Genomic DNA, 14,798 nt, shown 5'->3' on the forward strand with positions numbered 1-14,798 from the left:
TTTTACCCTTTTTAAATAGAGGGACCAAATAAATAATTGAACCAAAAATACTACTACTACTACTACTACTACTACTAATCCCACTTTAAATATGAAGCATTTCTACAGCATTATTGTAAAGCAATGGGGCTTAACTAATCCTTATTAATAACCATTACCGAAGCCAGGCAAGGTGGCTCTTGCACATAACCCCAGTGCTTTGGGAGGCTGAGGTGGGAGAATTGTTTGAGGCCAGGAGTTCGAGACTAGCATGGGCAACATAGTGAGACCCCGTATCCACAAAACAAACAAAAAACTTAGCTAGGTGTGCTGGCGCATGCTTATAGACCCAGCTACTCAGAAGGCTGAGGTGGGAGGATCACTTGAGTCCAGGAGTTCAAGGCTGCAGTGAGCTATGAACATGCCACTACACTCCAGCCTGGGTAACAGAGCAAGACCCTGTCTCTAAATAAAATAAGATAAAATGTAAAATAATCAATATTGTAAGGAATGTTTATATTGAAATCTGATCCAACTTGTCCCCTCTGTGCAGCTTCTCATATAACGTTGTGACCAAATATACTTTATAAATGACCAAAGGTGGGCCTGCTCATCTTGTAGCTTTAGATGCGCAGACCTGCAGCAGGGCCCTTCTCTGCCATGAGTGTGCCTGGATCCCACGAGACCACAGGGCAACTGGCAAATAGATCCTTGAGATGCAGGATGTCCTGGGCTGGGCACCTCTCCCAGAGCACACGTGGCTGGGATGCAAGCCTCAGCTGCTTGCACATTTGTGCGTCCCCAAATTAAATCTGTGATGTGGAATTGGAGGCTTAAGCCTCTCTGCTTGAATTAGCCCCAGCTGATGGCTCTGGGGCTCGGGGGGCACTGGAATAAGGCTGCGGAAGGGAGGTACAAAACCATCTGGGCAAGTGGCGGGCTTTCCTCATCTCCTCAAAACCATGCCTGGCTTCTCCCTCTAATTTGGGTTTTAAAGTTTACATGGCGGATACAATGCCTAAGAGAAAAAGGGCGCTGTCCCAGACATTAGAGAATGGTCAGTGGGCACCTTCTGCCTATTTCTTAGCAGCAGGCACACCCCAGCCCTGGACTCCAGCAGCTCCACTCACCTCATCCACCGTCCATCGTGCCACTTGGCTGGCCCGGATGTCAGCCACGCCTGGAAGTAGCTTGCAGTGTTGCTCCCTGCCGAGGGGAAGGTCCCGAAAAGGGTGGGCTGACACCGTGGACATGAACACTGACTGGTGAAGTGCCTGCTGCGCCTGCTCCGCTGAGTATTCTGCAAGAGAGGTGGGGTGGGGTGAGGCTCTGTTTCCCAGCGAGCAAGCACTGCTGCGTCAGCCCCACAGTCCAGAGGGCCCAAGTCAGGGCAGGGAAAGTGCCGACACCACCAGAACCCGTGTCTTCTGATCATACAGCATCACCCCCAAGCATACCCTATGCCACCAGTCTGTTTTTGAGCAGTGGTCATAGAAGACATATGTTACCCGTGCCTAGAAGACAGTGGCTGTGTTTCAGCCACATTCAAATAATCTCTGTGAGATGCTGTTTGATGGTCACTTGTCACTGCCACTGGCTTCTCTCTCCTTAAATTAGGAGTCAGAGGAATCAAAGAACCATGCAGAATTTGACTACTAAGCAGACTGGCACACTGAACCATCTGGGATGTGTACGCACACAAAGAATAATTTCTTCCTGGAAGCGGCCTCATGAGTCTCTAAAGACAGAGTGAGCCTCAGTACACATCTGGCTTTATAAGTCCCCTGAGTGACACTGAACATGACACGTAGCAAGGGTCCCCATGAGAAGCTGGGGGATACCCGCTGCTGCTGCTGCAGATCCCCAGCAGTGCACCATGACCTCACCTGGGGTGACATCCTGTGGCAGCCAGGGGCTTTGGAAAGCAGTGAAAGCTGAGACATGACCTCCGTAACACAGGCACTCTTAGGTAGGGTGCTCTTTTCTGAGCAGCTCTGAATGTACCATGGTTTTAATGTACACAGGACAATGGCTGTTTGGTTGCACAAGATTGGCTGCTGCAACCAAGGAGTGAGACTTCAGTGGGATCTCCATGCATTTCAGCCCTATGCTTATCAACAGCCTTCTGTGCTGGTTTCCTGTCTTCAAGAGTGACTTTACTCTTATGTTACATCCCAACATATAAGGAAAAGGCATGGGTCTCAATTCCCTAATTATTTAGCTTAAATCTACAAATGGATAAGGAGCAAAAATATTATAGAGATTTCAGAGAAAACCAATGCCTTTATAATGACATCTTTTAAGACACTTTCAACACACATTAGCAAAATAAAACTGCTGATATTAGAAGAGACTTTGAAAAGATCACAAAAGGAAATGTTTGAAGCCCTCCAGAAGTCTACCTTTTGTAATGCAAAGAGAAGGTTAAATAAGCAGTAGCCACATAATTTAAGGTCTGTTATGATGGTTTTTGTTTTACTAACAGAATCGGAAAAACCATTATGCAAATATTTCCACCTCAAATTAATTACAGCTTTTAGTAGGTGAGGCTGACCTGCATGGTCACAGTCGCATATACTCATTAGTAATCAGAAAGGTTCTAAACTACGAGCGAGCTTGTCCATCACTGGGCTTCTCTGTGCAATACGACTCTCGTGGATCGGAACGGACATCCTCATATTTAACGGTGCTTGCTGTCTACACAGATAAAGAGGCAGCAAAATTACCAGGTTCTCCCCAATTCTTATGCTCCAGGTGCAAGCAGCAGCAAATTCATCTTGAACTGCTGATTGTCCAACACTGACCTTTTTAGCATGTAAATAGGTTACCTCTCCTGTGTAGTTCAGACAAGAGTATGTAAGCCTGCAGGTTCTGAAAGGCAACTTCACATCTTCCTTGCAAAGGCAGTATGTTGGCAAATATGAATGGTTTTTAATGAAGTTGTCAGGCTGGACAAGGGACATGTACAAAACAAGCCCTCGAAACCTGGAGTGGGAACGTCACAGGGTCAGTCTGAAGTTGCAGTGACACAGAAATGATCCAAGGGCTTTGCTGGGAAGCCAGGAGTTAAAGCCCTGCACTCTTAGGTATTAAGACCTGGCCCAAAACTGGGCTTTATTCTGGAAAAGAATAACCACATCACTCAATCAGTTGTTTTTGCTGAAATAGTGTGGACTTAAACCCAACATATATGTATCTCAAACTCATGCCCTGGGGAAATTAATCATGCATAGTTTCAAAATATATAGGACTCTGAAAAGACACAGTGAATGAATCGTATATATTGGAAGAATAAATATGTCAAGTGATGCTGATTAGATTTCTGTGATTCCCAAATGAAGGCTGAAGTCATTAAAAATGTAAAAGAAAAAAAGACGCACAAAAGCCGGAAATCTGTGTGCTCCCCAGCAAGAAAATTTCCCACACCATAATTCTGGAAGCAAATTATCTGCTTTGAGTGCCGGGGCAGACTCTTGGAAAGACACCTAATGTGCGGCTGAATAGTCCAGGGGCTCCTCCGTCCACTGCTTGCCACTCTCAGGGCTGGTTCTGGGCTCTGGAAGATGACACATGGCGACTTCAGTTAGTCCAAGTAGCAAGATGGCCTTTAGAGTTTAGGTGGAGTTCTAGCTTTATGCTGTGCATTTGAACTCAGGCTGGCTTTATATTATCTGTGGCTTTTGAATACAGTTACCTGTGTCCCTATTAAATCAAACTATTTGAAGGGAAGCCTGAATAAAACTGAATTTGGGAGTGCAGGAATGTTGTGGGGAATAGGCTCTATATGCCAAAGGGAGTCCCACATGGGTGGTGGGGAAAGAGCTGCAGGCACTTGCTGGGCTGTGGATCCCCTACCTGGGGTTCAGACTTTTCACTGGGCATAAGGGCTTGTGTCTGTTTATCAGCAACCTCAAGTTCTGGGAAGTTCTTGCCAGAATCTGTTACATGCTGAACACAGATAATGTTTTACTATTATCAACTTTACTGTGTCAATTGTACATCATGAGACAGAAAGTTCGAAAGTTGAGCATTTGAAAACTCAAAAAGACTTGAGTTGGTCTAGGGAGGGAGTCCCTGGATAGAGAATCTGGAATAACCATTCTGTCATCTCTAAGACATGCCTGGAGGTGACAGTGTCTGTCATGCAGGGCTGGTGTGAGGGAAAAGGAGAAGTTGCAGAAAGTGCTTAGCAAGGTTCCCAGCGTGTTGTGAACACTCAGTGGCAGGTAATACTTTAACTGCGATCTGCAAACCTCTTGAGGTCAGGATTGATAAAGGGAAGCGGCCTTATTCTAAATTAACACAATGCAAGACTAGTTTGCATTTGGGGAGTGTTTCGTGGGGGCTGTTTTGCCTTCTTTGTACCCTTTGGCAAGTCTAATGTCTTCTACATTAGACTTGCTTCTACATTAGATGATTTTGGGGTAGGATAGTCAGGTCTAGCTGAAAAATTGCTTGCGTGTACTTGCCTCAGGAGCTCTGTGGCCTAGTGATCTCCCTACATAACAGCTGAGTGACCTGGGATGAGGTACTTAATTTCTACATATCAAGGTTTTCTAACTCTAAAATGGGGTAATAGGAGGGGAACAAAAAAGGAGAATAGAATAGAATAGAACGGAGTAAGAGCAAAACTTATACCCCATTGAGTTGCTGCGATTTGGACAGCTCCTGGTACATAACGTGTTCAATACATGTCAGATATTATATGATCGTTATAAGTTATAAAGGTATTTTAAGTTGTAATGATAGCGAATGTGGGGACATACACCACTTCCAAAGTCAGTGTGAAACTTACAAAATGTGAAATCCAGACTGAGATTCAGGGTCTTGAGGGCCATGTTCAGATTTCACACCCGAGTGGTCCTGGAACGACCAGCAGTGGTCACTGAAGTCATTAGCAGAAGTCCTAGTGGAAGGAAGTGAGATCTGCCACTGCGGGGTGGACATCCGCTTCCCAGGCAGCCTGTTGCCGATGTGTGACAACTGTGTCAGATGCTAAAATGCTCTTGGCCTGCCAGCTTAGAAATTATGTGGCTCTTGACAGGCTTTTAAAATTTAGGGTGATTTGCATTATTTTAAATTCTGTGCATAAAATTAGACTTTTGAAAATATCCACTTAAAATTTCCATAAATTTTTGTAATATGCGAATACACTGATTTTAACTTTTTTTTTAACAAAGCCCAGTGTGATTTATGTCACATCAGATACTCACTAAAAAGTTGTTAATAAATTAAAGAACATAAGCTGATAATGAAGGCATGTACTCTTCCCAGAAACCATTCTCATCAAATGAGAAGGATCAGATTCTTCTCTCTTGGGGCACTTTGGGTAAATGGAGCCTTCCAGATTTGATAAGGATGTTTGCCACAATCACAGTACAGAAGGATCACTTGTGTACTTCATCCACCACAGCAGGCATCACAGCCCTGTTTCCACCTAACACAGCTGAGGGACATGAGATGCTTCCCAGTTGCACGACCTCACTGCCATCATGACTCCTACTCAGCTCCCCTAAAAGCCAGCCAAGGAAATTCAGCCTGCAAAAGCAGCCTTTCTACTGGAGGTTTTAACATTTTAATTAATCAAAATGTCCTCTGCACCAGAAAATGAAATGTATATGTAATACTGCCTTTGCCTCTAACACCAGTGTGACAATAAATAAAAGTATCCTTATGTGTAGGATGCCTTCTCCTTCCAGAAAATGGAGTACATAAAACTTGTAACTTCGGTGGTTTGTCATTGGGGGGTTTGGTTGAAAGAATTGTTTTGCTACCATTTTTCTTGCTGTGGGTAGTGTTTCTTTTGGATTTTATGGCCTTCAAAAAAACATATGATGAAGTGTTTAATGATTTCCTTTAAGGGGCTCAGAGATGTACTGCACCCTCAAGTTTCCAAGGCCAATATATTCAGCTCTGTGTCCAGCTGCAGGGTCCCAAGGGGCCCTGGACCACAGCACTAGAAGACTTGTCTGTGGATCTTGAGTCCAGCAACACTTAGAGAGGCGTAACCCATCTCCAAAGAAAAGTCATTGTCCTTCCTGCAGAGGCAATAAACAACACACTGGAATCCAGCTGATTCCCTGATGAGATGCAAGTCTACTGGTAAGTCTATCTGCCTTTAAAAGTCAGAATGCCACAGCCAGGGGAAGGTCAATCTTTTCCAGAGTGCCTGAGACAGCCAGACCAGCCATTTGTGGACAGCGTGTGACCTAGGGCTGCCTTTCCAATGAAATGACTAAACAGACTTGCGATACGAGGCACAGCACTGTCTGCTTCCCATTCCACAGATCAAAAAGGAAAGTATTCAGTCAGGTGCAGTGGTCACACCTGTAATTTCAGCACTTTGGGAGGCCAAGGCGGGAGGATTGCTTGAGGCCAGGAGTTCAAGACCAGACTTGACACACAGTGAGACTCTGTCTCTACAAAAAAGAAAACGTTAGCTGGGCATGGTGACATGCACCTGTAGTCTTGGCTACTTGGGAGGCTGAGGCAGGAGGATCACTTGAGTTCAGGAGGTTGAAGCTGCAATGAGTTATGATCACACCACTGCACCCCAGTTTGGGCCACAGAGAGAGACCCTGTCTCTATTAATAAAAAAAAAAAAAAAAAGAAGAAGAAAAGTTTTTAGAGACTAAAGGATTTTAATTTGTCTGAAAATAACATAAAGGTAGGTCCCTGATTCCTTCCCTGCCCTCTCATTCATCCTTCCCACTTCTGCTTTACCCTGACAAATGAGAAGGAAAATCCTTTATGGAAATGTTCTTTAAAAATATGGCTGTTTCTTCACAAAAGCCTCACAAAACAAAACTGAAGCAAGTGAGTCATAAATGGTAAACCACAGTCTGCATGACTGGGCCTTGAGTTATTTTTAATCCCACTAAAAACGGAGACCCATTTCACAAGTAACCTTCTCTTCAATGAAAGGGGTAGCAGTTCTACTGTGTTCTCTGCTGCAAAAAGGAGGAAATTAAAAAATAATGCAGTCGGTCCCCAAATCCAATTATGTGATTGCTCTCACCCACTGTGTAATCTGTGACAGTCACCGACCAAGTCCTATCAATTCATCTGGCACTGACTGAGAAGTTACTCGATCCAGGCCCTGTGCTCCCATAGTGACTTCCGCTGGAGAAGCGAGGAAATGTTCAGAGATGGCTTTTCACCCGGGAACGTTGTTTTCTTCCCACGATCACCTGTTCTCATGCCCTGCGTACTGAGCATGTTTGGAGCTGCCATTTCTCAGCTGCACTTTCTTCTCTTGATTTTGATGCTTCTGAGTCTGTTCAGTCCCTCTTCATTTCCATGTCTTTATCCCCAAAACAAAAGTAAAAAGCAGAACAGGAGAGGCCTCACCATGATGGGCAAGACAACTGTCTATTTCCGTACAGGAACAGGAGCTCCTCAGGAACGCTCCTCTCGCTGACAGCAGGCGCTCAGCACATGCTGTTTCTTAGATGCCAAGTCATATTGCTCCTCAGACATCGGCATGGACTGTCTGCTGCACTGTCTTCTGTTTCTCATACCCTTATTATTTAGAATTCATACATGGATATCTGCAGAGTGTTTTCTAATTTTAGCTATTGGTCTTCCCTCACCACAAGCAGTCTCTTAATCAATTTTATATCAATATGGGAGACGAAGCACACAAGAGTGAGAGATTGTCCACTGCCTAGTGGGCTATCAAGAGGGTTAGAAGTTGAATGAAGAGCCGTGGATGTCCCAGATCTGCGTACTGTCCAGTAACAGTAGCCACTAGCCACACTACAGAGCACCTGAAATGTGAAGCGTGTGAACTGAGATGTGCTATAGTACCTCCTGTATTTTGATTACTTAGTAGCAAAAAACAGAATGTAAAATATCTCCTTAATAATTTTTTGAATCTTGATTTACATGTTGAAATGGTGTTTTGGATCTATTGGGTAAAATAGAATATGTCATCAAAACTAATTTTACTTGTTTCCTCTGATTACATTAAATATGGCCAGTAGAAACTTTCATACTCCCTAAGTGGCCAGCATTCTGTTTCTACTGGGACAGCGCATGTCCAAAAGAGTACTGAGCCCATGGCTTCTTACCAGCTCCACCCGGGGCGCAGGAAGAGGCTGGATGGCTGGATCCAATTCACATGACTCTTGTGGAGTTATGATAACAGGGCTTGAATAACCTGGATTCCACCGTGCCCCAGAAATCCAGTAACAGAAGGCGTGAAGATGGGAGGTCATGGATAGTCTAGAGGAGTGGAAGAGTCTGTCTGGGGCATGACCTGGGTGCTTGTGTTGGCTCCATGGGTCATTTGCCCTGAGACTCTGAACCATGTGTTTGTCTAGCTTATAACTGATGCTCAACAAGTACCCGCTGAGTGGATGAAGGAATGACTGAATGAACGCCCCCATGCGAGAAAGCGGGGACATTTTTCACTTACTGCAAAAGCAGCGAAGAATGACTTTCAAAACTAAGTTAGGAACTGTTCAGATTTAGAGCCACTTTTTCTAGAAGTGTCGCTGCCCAACCCCAAGTCACTCATGCTAAAAGGAATGTGTGGCAACCCAGCTGCTATTTCCTGACTAGGACTTGGGTCCCGGCAGGGCAGACTGAGGGAACCGAGTTTAGGAGTCTCCGGACTCCCGAGAGCATCTTTCAGGCATTCCTCTCCAACCTCCAGGGGCCGGCCCGCTCCTCGGGGCTCCGGCTGTCCGGCTTTACAACAGCTCTCCATGGGCAACCTTCCCACCTCGGTCCTGCTCCCTCATTCAGGGAGAAGTGGTCCCTCTGCCCTCAGGCCAGCCTCAGTCCCGCTGCCTGCTCCACATGGTGGCATCTCTGAGGACTGAGAGGCCCCTCCTCCCAGGTGGGCCTGTGCTCTGTGTTGCCCAGCTCCTCCCTGTAAGCTGCGACGGTTCCTCCAGGAGGGCCTCCGTCTCCTCATGGTCTCCTCAGCGGCTACCCAAGTTAGGCCCCAGAGTCTTCCACTCACCTCTGCTCGTCTCTGTCTCCTTCCTTGAATCTATCCAGGAACTGAGTCGGCTCCCTCCCTTCCCAAGGGGCTGCCACGGCCTCCCCTGTCCGCTGTGCTTCTCCCACCCAGGCTGACTGGCGTGGAGCATCAGGCGCCCTGTGCCTTGCTGGCCCCACACAGGCGCTTGCCAGGGGCTGACTGGCAAACACAGTAGAATCCTGAGGGAATAAGTCACTTAATATGCAGGGAAGTGGCAGATAAGACACTTTCTAGAGCAGGAGACAGTCACGACTCTAGGAAGGGGCTCAGCCTCCAGCTTTCGTTCCTGAGGGCAGGGTTTGAGTTCCTGCTGTTGATACTATTCCAGCTAGCATTCTTTTAAGGGATCCCCAAGCCCAGAAGTCTGGCTTTAGGGTTCTCTAGACCCAGAGGCTTGGAGTTCCAGGCGCACAGGCCCTGTCCAGAGCACTCGGGCTGGGACACAGACTCCTTGCCACCCTCAGGCCTCATCACCCTCTGTGGCATCCGTCAGCCCGGGAGGAGGTAAGTCCCGCCTCCGCAAGGTTGCCCCTGGGCACCCTGCCACTGGCTACCCTTTATGGAAATTGTCCATTTATTTTTTTCAGCCCCCATGAACAGAGTAAGAAGTCAAGGGCAGCCATTTCCAATTCATACCCAGAGTCGCACGGCAGAGTGCGAACCTGACACATGAGGCAGTGTAGCACAGGTGCTTAACACACAGTGGGACTGTGGTGCCTGCTGAGGAATTATACTGAAGGGATAGATAAGGCGGTGGCAAATGCTGACTTATTCTGCACCAGTGAAAACAATGAGTTTTTATCCTGTGGTGTCTTACTTGTCAAATATACTCATTGCTGAAAAGGCTGGGAATTGTTGGTGACATGAAATCTCACTCACTCCTCAATTGCATACTTGAGGAGCAGATATCCCTGGTGTCGTTTTCACAAAAGTGCAGGAAAACCCATAGTAACTTTTGATAGGTTAGTCATCCAACACAAGACTTCCATGCAGCTTGCTTTTTGATGGCTAGAGAGCAACCTTTTAGTTTATTATCTGCTTCACACAGCTTGAGACATCATTAATTAACTTATTTTGATCGATACTACACCCAATCACCAAGCATGTATTTTTAGACCTTTACTGGCAGAGGAGAGACCATAACTGAAAGGACACCAGCATCTCAACCTGACCAGGAGACTAGAGTGGCTCTTATTTTGAAGTTTCTTGTTTTTATGTATCCACCTGCCTGGTCACTTCCTACCCCGCTCTCCACGTGCAGATATTGAGCAACAAGCCCGGCTGGGTTGGGCATGCACAAAACTGAAAGGCCCTACCACTTTATACATCTGTGAGTGGGACACAAAAGAAGACATTACAGTGCCTGAGGACATGGTTTAACTGTACTTGAATTCCAACAGTAGATGGTAGCACTGGTTGACAGGAGCTAATAAAGGTGAAAGTAAGCCCTGAGTTCAGTTGTATGGGCACTCAGACCTACGGTGGAGTGCAGTGCGACCAGTCCAAAAGCCTGAGCAGGTCTGTGTGCTGCTCTCTCAGCCCTCACAACGAGAGGGGCAGGGGAGCGAATATAAGTTATCAGCCTTAAAATCTGAGCATGACCTACCTCTGGGAGGGCAGACCTGGGAGGGCATATTCTATTTGTTTTTGTAACCTCCATGCCCTGGCACAGCACCTGGTACACAGAGGTGCTCAATAGCTGTTTGCTGACAACCAACGGGACAGGAATAACTCTTGGGAAGGGGCAAAAGAGCGGATCCTTCTTGGATGAAGGAAAGCCTGGAGCTCCCACACTCTGTCCATGCTATGAATGAATGCCTCGTGGATTGCGCCTCCCTTCTCTCTGGGCTGCCGCATTCCCAAGCCCTGGGCACACCATTTGAGCAGAGGGTCCACAGGGGTCAACTTGATCAGAGAGACCCCTGACTGAGAAGACTTCTGAGGTCCAGTGTGTCTCCAAGGTTCCCAGGCTCATGGGGACACACAGCCAGCCCAGGGCACAGCACTGTGCCTGTTATCCAGGAGCGCACAATCAGAATGACAAGGCTGGGATCAAATAGAAAGATCCCTGCCAGGGGCCAGGGACCAAGCCTGTGCTGGGGCCTCTTAATCATCTGTTTTATCCACTCCAAGTGACTTCCTGAAGGATGGTGCTATTAGCCCTCTCTGGCAGATAACGCAGCAGTCTCAGAGGCACAATGTAACTTGATAAAAGTGAATCAGCAGCCCAGGGTGGAGCTGGGGTGCTCATCCTAGAGCCTACCACGCCAGGGGCGTTCTTTTCCTCCAGTCCTTCAATAGTGGGTGATTTCTCACACGGTCTGTACATGCCTGTTTAGAAGGTGACAGGCAGAAGTCACACTTTGGGGGCAGAGTGTGGCCCGATCATCTTGAAAAGAAGGGTCGTCTCTTCTTTAGCAAGGTAAGCCTCTGTGTTGCAATACTCAGCATCTGAATCTCAAGACAGGCCCCTGGAGGTATTGTCAGACTTATCTCAAAATAAACATGGCTTCCAGGGATCCTGCGTGGGACCCTTGGAGACCTAGTCAAAGGAGCACCTTAGGGTACAGGAATGGCAGCCGCCTGGGCTCTGCCTGGCAGGCAGTAAAGGCACACATCGCCTCCAGGGGCCACACTCACCTCTGGGAAAACAGGGCTGCTGCTCACCCTGCTTGTCCCTGGCACAGAAGGCTGCCCCATCCCTGGCACAGAGCTCAGCACAGATGCTGGCTCCCAGGCACCGCTGAGGGCTCCCCTCATGGAGAGGCTGACGTGCTGACAGGCAGAGTTAGAAAAGTCAGTCTGCGTTGTGGGGTGCTCTCAGGGCCAAGTGGATTGTTCTGGGAAGCACCTGTTTTCACAGGCTTATGTGCTCCCTGCACCCTGCAGACAGCTCTTCCTGCTTCTCAGCAGAAACTCTCCTAGGCCTAAGGCCACGTGCCATCCCATCCACTCTGGGAGAGTGAGAGGCCAGGCTGCCCCCAGGAAGTGAAACCAAGCATCCCGATCTCAGGTGTACATCACATTGTCTGCTTGTGATTCTTCTGTTGAAAACATACAAATAAAATAGTTTTTGTATTGCTTTTTTTGAGACATAGTTTTGCTTTTGTCGCCCAGGCTGGATTGCAATGGCGTGATCTTGGCTCACTGCAACCTCTGCCTCCTGGGTTCAAGCGATTCTCCTGCCTCAGCTGCCTGAATAGCTGGGATTAGAGGCACGTGCCACCACCCCTGGATAATTTTTATATTTTTAGTAGAGACGGAATTTTGTCATGTTGGCCAGGCTGGTCTTGAACTCCTGACCTCAGGTGATCTGCCCACCTCAGCCTCCCCAAGTGCTGGGATTACAGGCATGAGCCACAATGCATGGCCTGTGCACTTGTTTTCACATTTCACTTCTGGGCAAACTCAGTGAAGAAGTAGCGAATGGGCTATTTTCTTTTTGTAGGAGTTGTGCATATTTCCAGCATTTTCCTGGCTTTGCAGAGAAGCCAGAAGCAGCGGTGCACACAGGATGAGTTGCTCCTCAAGCCGCCCTTGCCTGGGCTGATTTGTGTTCCCTCCCGCACACACCAAGGCTAGTGAGGAGGAGGATGGCAATTGCTGGCCGTGCTGCTTAGGGAAGCATGCCCAGGTGTCTGTGCCCACACCAAATTTCCCTCGGCTTAGCTTCCTGAGGAGGCCCCCCTGCCTGTTTTTCAGGTTTCCTTCTGTTCACACAAATCAAATGTGTGTACTGAAACACGCTCTCCCACCACTGACCTCTTGGTATCCTCTGGGCTCCTTGGCCTGGTCTCACCTTCCACTAATTACAGGAAGCAAGCACAGTGGGCTGTGGTGATTGGAAAATATATGGGTCAAATAGAAAATAAAATTAAGGCTAGTCTTTATTACACAAGTAAAAGAAGAAATGAGTATTCTTAGTATTTCACAAACTTCAGTCTTTAAAAATTATTAGAACTATGAAAAGTTCTTTGTTATACAAGCTAAAGAAATGAGTATTCTTAGTATTTCATAGACTTCAATCTTTTCTTTAAAAATTATAAGAATTATGAAAAAAGAAACAATGAATGACACTAACTTTTAAGAAGACTGACTTGCTTTGAAGTGAGATCAAACATGCAAAAGCTCTGTGCTCTTTGTTATGGGATTCAGGTCCTGTTAGAAACTAAGCTCCAAGGGCTAGGTGCAGTGGCTCATACCTGTAATCCCAGGGCTTTGGGAGGCCAAAGTGGGAAGATCCCTTGAAACCAGGAGTTTAAGACCAGCCTGGGCAACATAGCAAGACTCCTTTCTTTGAGAACAACAACAACAACAAAAAGCCAGCCTTGGTGGCCCCTGCTTGTAGTCTCAGCTACTCCGAAGACACCTGAGTCCAGGAGTTCAAGGCTGCAGTGAGCTGTGATTGTGCCACTGGACTCCAGCCTGAGGGACAAAGTGAGATCTCATCTCAAAAAAGATATATATATATATATTTTTAAAAAAGAAACTCCAGTTCCAAGCCACATAAAAGCTATTCTGTTGAGTCATCTATTATTCTCTTCCAGAATAAATATCTCCCGATGCCAACATGCACAGACACTATATTTTTTCCAGTTTATCAACATACAAAGGAACAAAAAGCTTTCAATATTGTGTGTGTGTGCGCGTGCGCACGCACGCACGTGCATGTGTGTATGTGTGTGTTTTGGAGGAAAAAAAAGAACAACAAAAGCAAAACACTTGAAATGTTTAAAAGGCAGGAACAAGTAACTTGCATAAGTTAAAGAACAAATTATGAAGCAAAGGGATAATGAAGGAATGGCCCCTTTATGTTGCATTTCAACCTCCTATTTAAAAAGAGAGAGTCCCGCCAGTGGAGCTACGAGCTCCCACCGGAGTGAGACCTGCACTCCTGCTTCCCACGCAGGGTGCCCACTCCCCTGCACTTTGGCCCAGCTCCTGCCACCCCACCCTTTTCATATACTTGATAGATGGCCTAAACAATCTGGCCTCTTCATTTAGCTGCTGGCTTTCTTTACAGTGCAGAATAGACTTCCCAGGTCTGCCTAGCTGTGGACACAGCCAGAGGTTGTTTCCTCATGACATGTCAGCATAGGAGCCAGGAACGTTCAATTAGTCTGAAGCAAGGTCTCTGTCACATGAAATTCACACCTTTCCATTAGAATTTTTTTGCGGAAGCACAGAAGCAGAGGAACCACAGACAGAGCCACTCAGAAGCCTGGGTTTCATAAAGACTCCCAGAGGTCATGGAAAATGCCCAGTACGGAGTCAATGGCATACTTTTAGAAAATACACATTGAGAAACATGCTATAAATTAGTTCATTTCAGGTGCTAATTTTATACTCATAATGCTTGCAAAAATGACATCTATCTCATTGCTATTTTTAAAAAGTCCAGAGATTGGATCAAAGCTACTACATTCATCACACATACGCTGAAGAGGGATAAGAGATGACATAATTTACCCCAAAATTAATTAATTTACTATGTTTTCCCATTTATGTGAAGATACCAAAAGATGCAGAATTTGAAAATGATATTTTTTATCCATATTAGTAAATATAACTACTAGGTAATTATTTCTTAGTAACTGGTTTAAAGCTATCATATCAGAAATTCCAGTAACAACCAAGGGGCAATTGAGGAAACGGGCTGAAGGCTTTATCTCCCACCTCAGCAGAGAGATGACAATTTCCTTGAGTCTTTTACCCCTACCACAGACAGTAATTGAAAACTGATGCGATTTTGTTAAGGGAGGCTCAAGTTGCTCACGTCACAAGGAAACACAGTCTTGTAAATTAAGGCCTTCGTTTCCAGCATGCA

The 14,798-nt window shown here is 46.3% G+C and overlaps 1 protein-coding gene across 1 annotated transcript in view; it reads right to left on the minus strand.

Moving 5' to 3' along the window:
- Nucleotides 1–14,798, minus strand: part of L3MBTL4 (L3MBTL histone methyl-lysine binding protein 4) — a 417,980-nt gene that overhangs the window by 15,049 nt on the left and 388,133 nt on the right. Inside the window, exon 18 of the mRNA XM_023228495.2 lies at nucleotides 1,110–1,279. Coding sequence (XP_023084263.1) covers nucleotides 1,110–1,279 — 170 coding nt within the window. The remainder of the gene's footprint in view (nucleotides 1–1,109; nucleotides 1,280–14,798) is intronic.

This window comes from Piliocolobus tephrosceles, chromosome 18, assembly GCF_002776525.5.
Source record: "Piliocolobus tephrosceles isolate RC106 chromosome 18, ASM277652v3, whole genome shotgun sequence".
NCBI lineage: Eukaryota > Metazoa > Chordata > Mammalia > Primates > Cercopithecidae > Piliocolobus > Piliocolobus tephrosceles.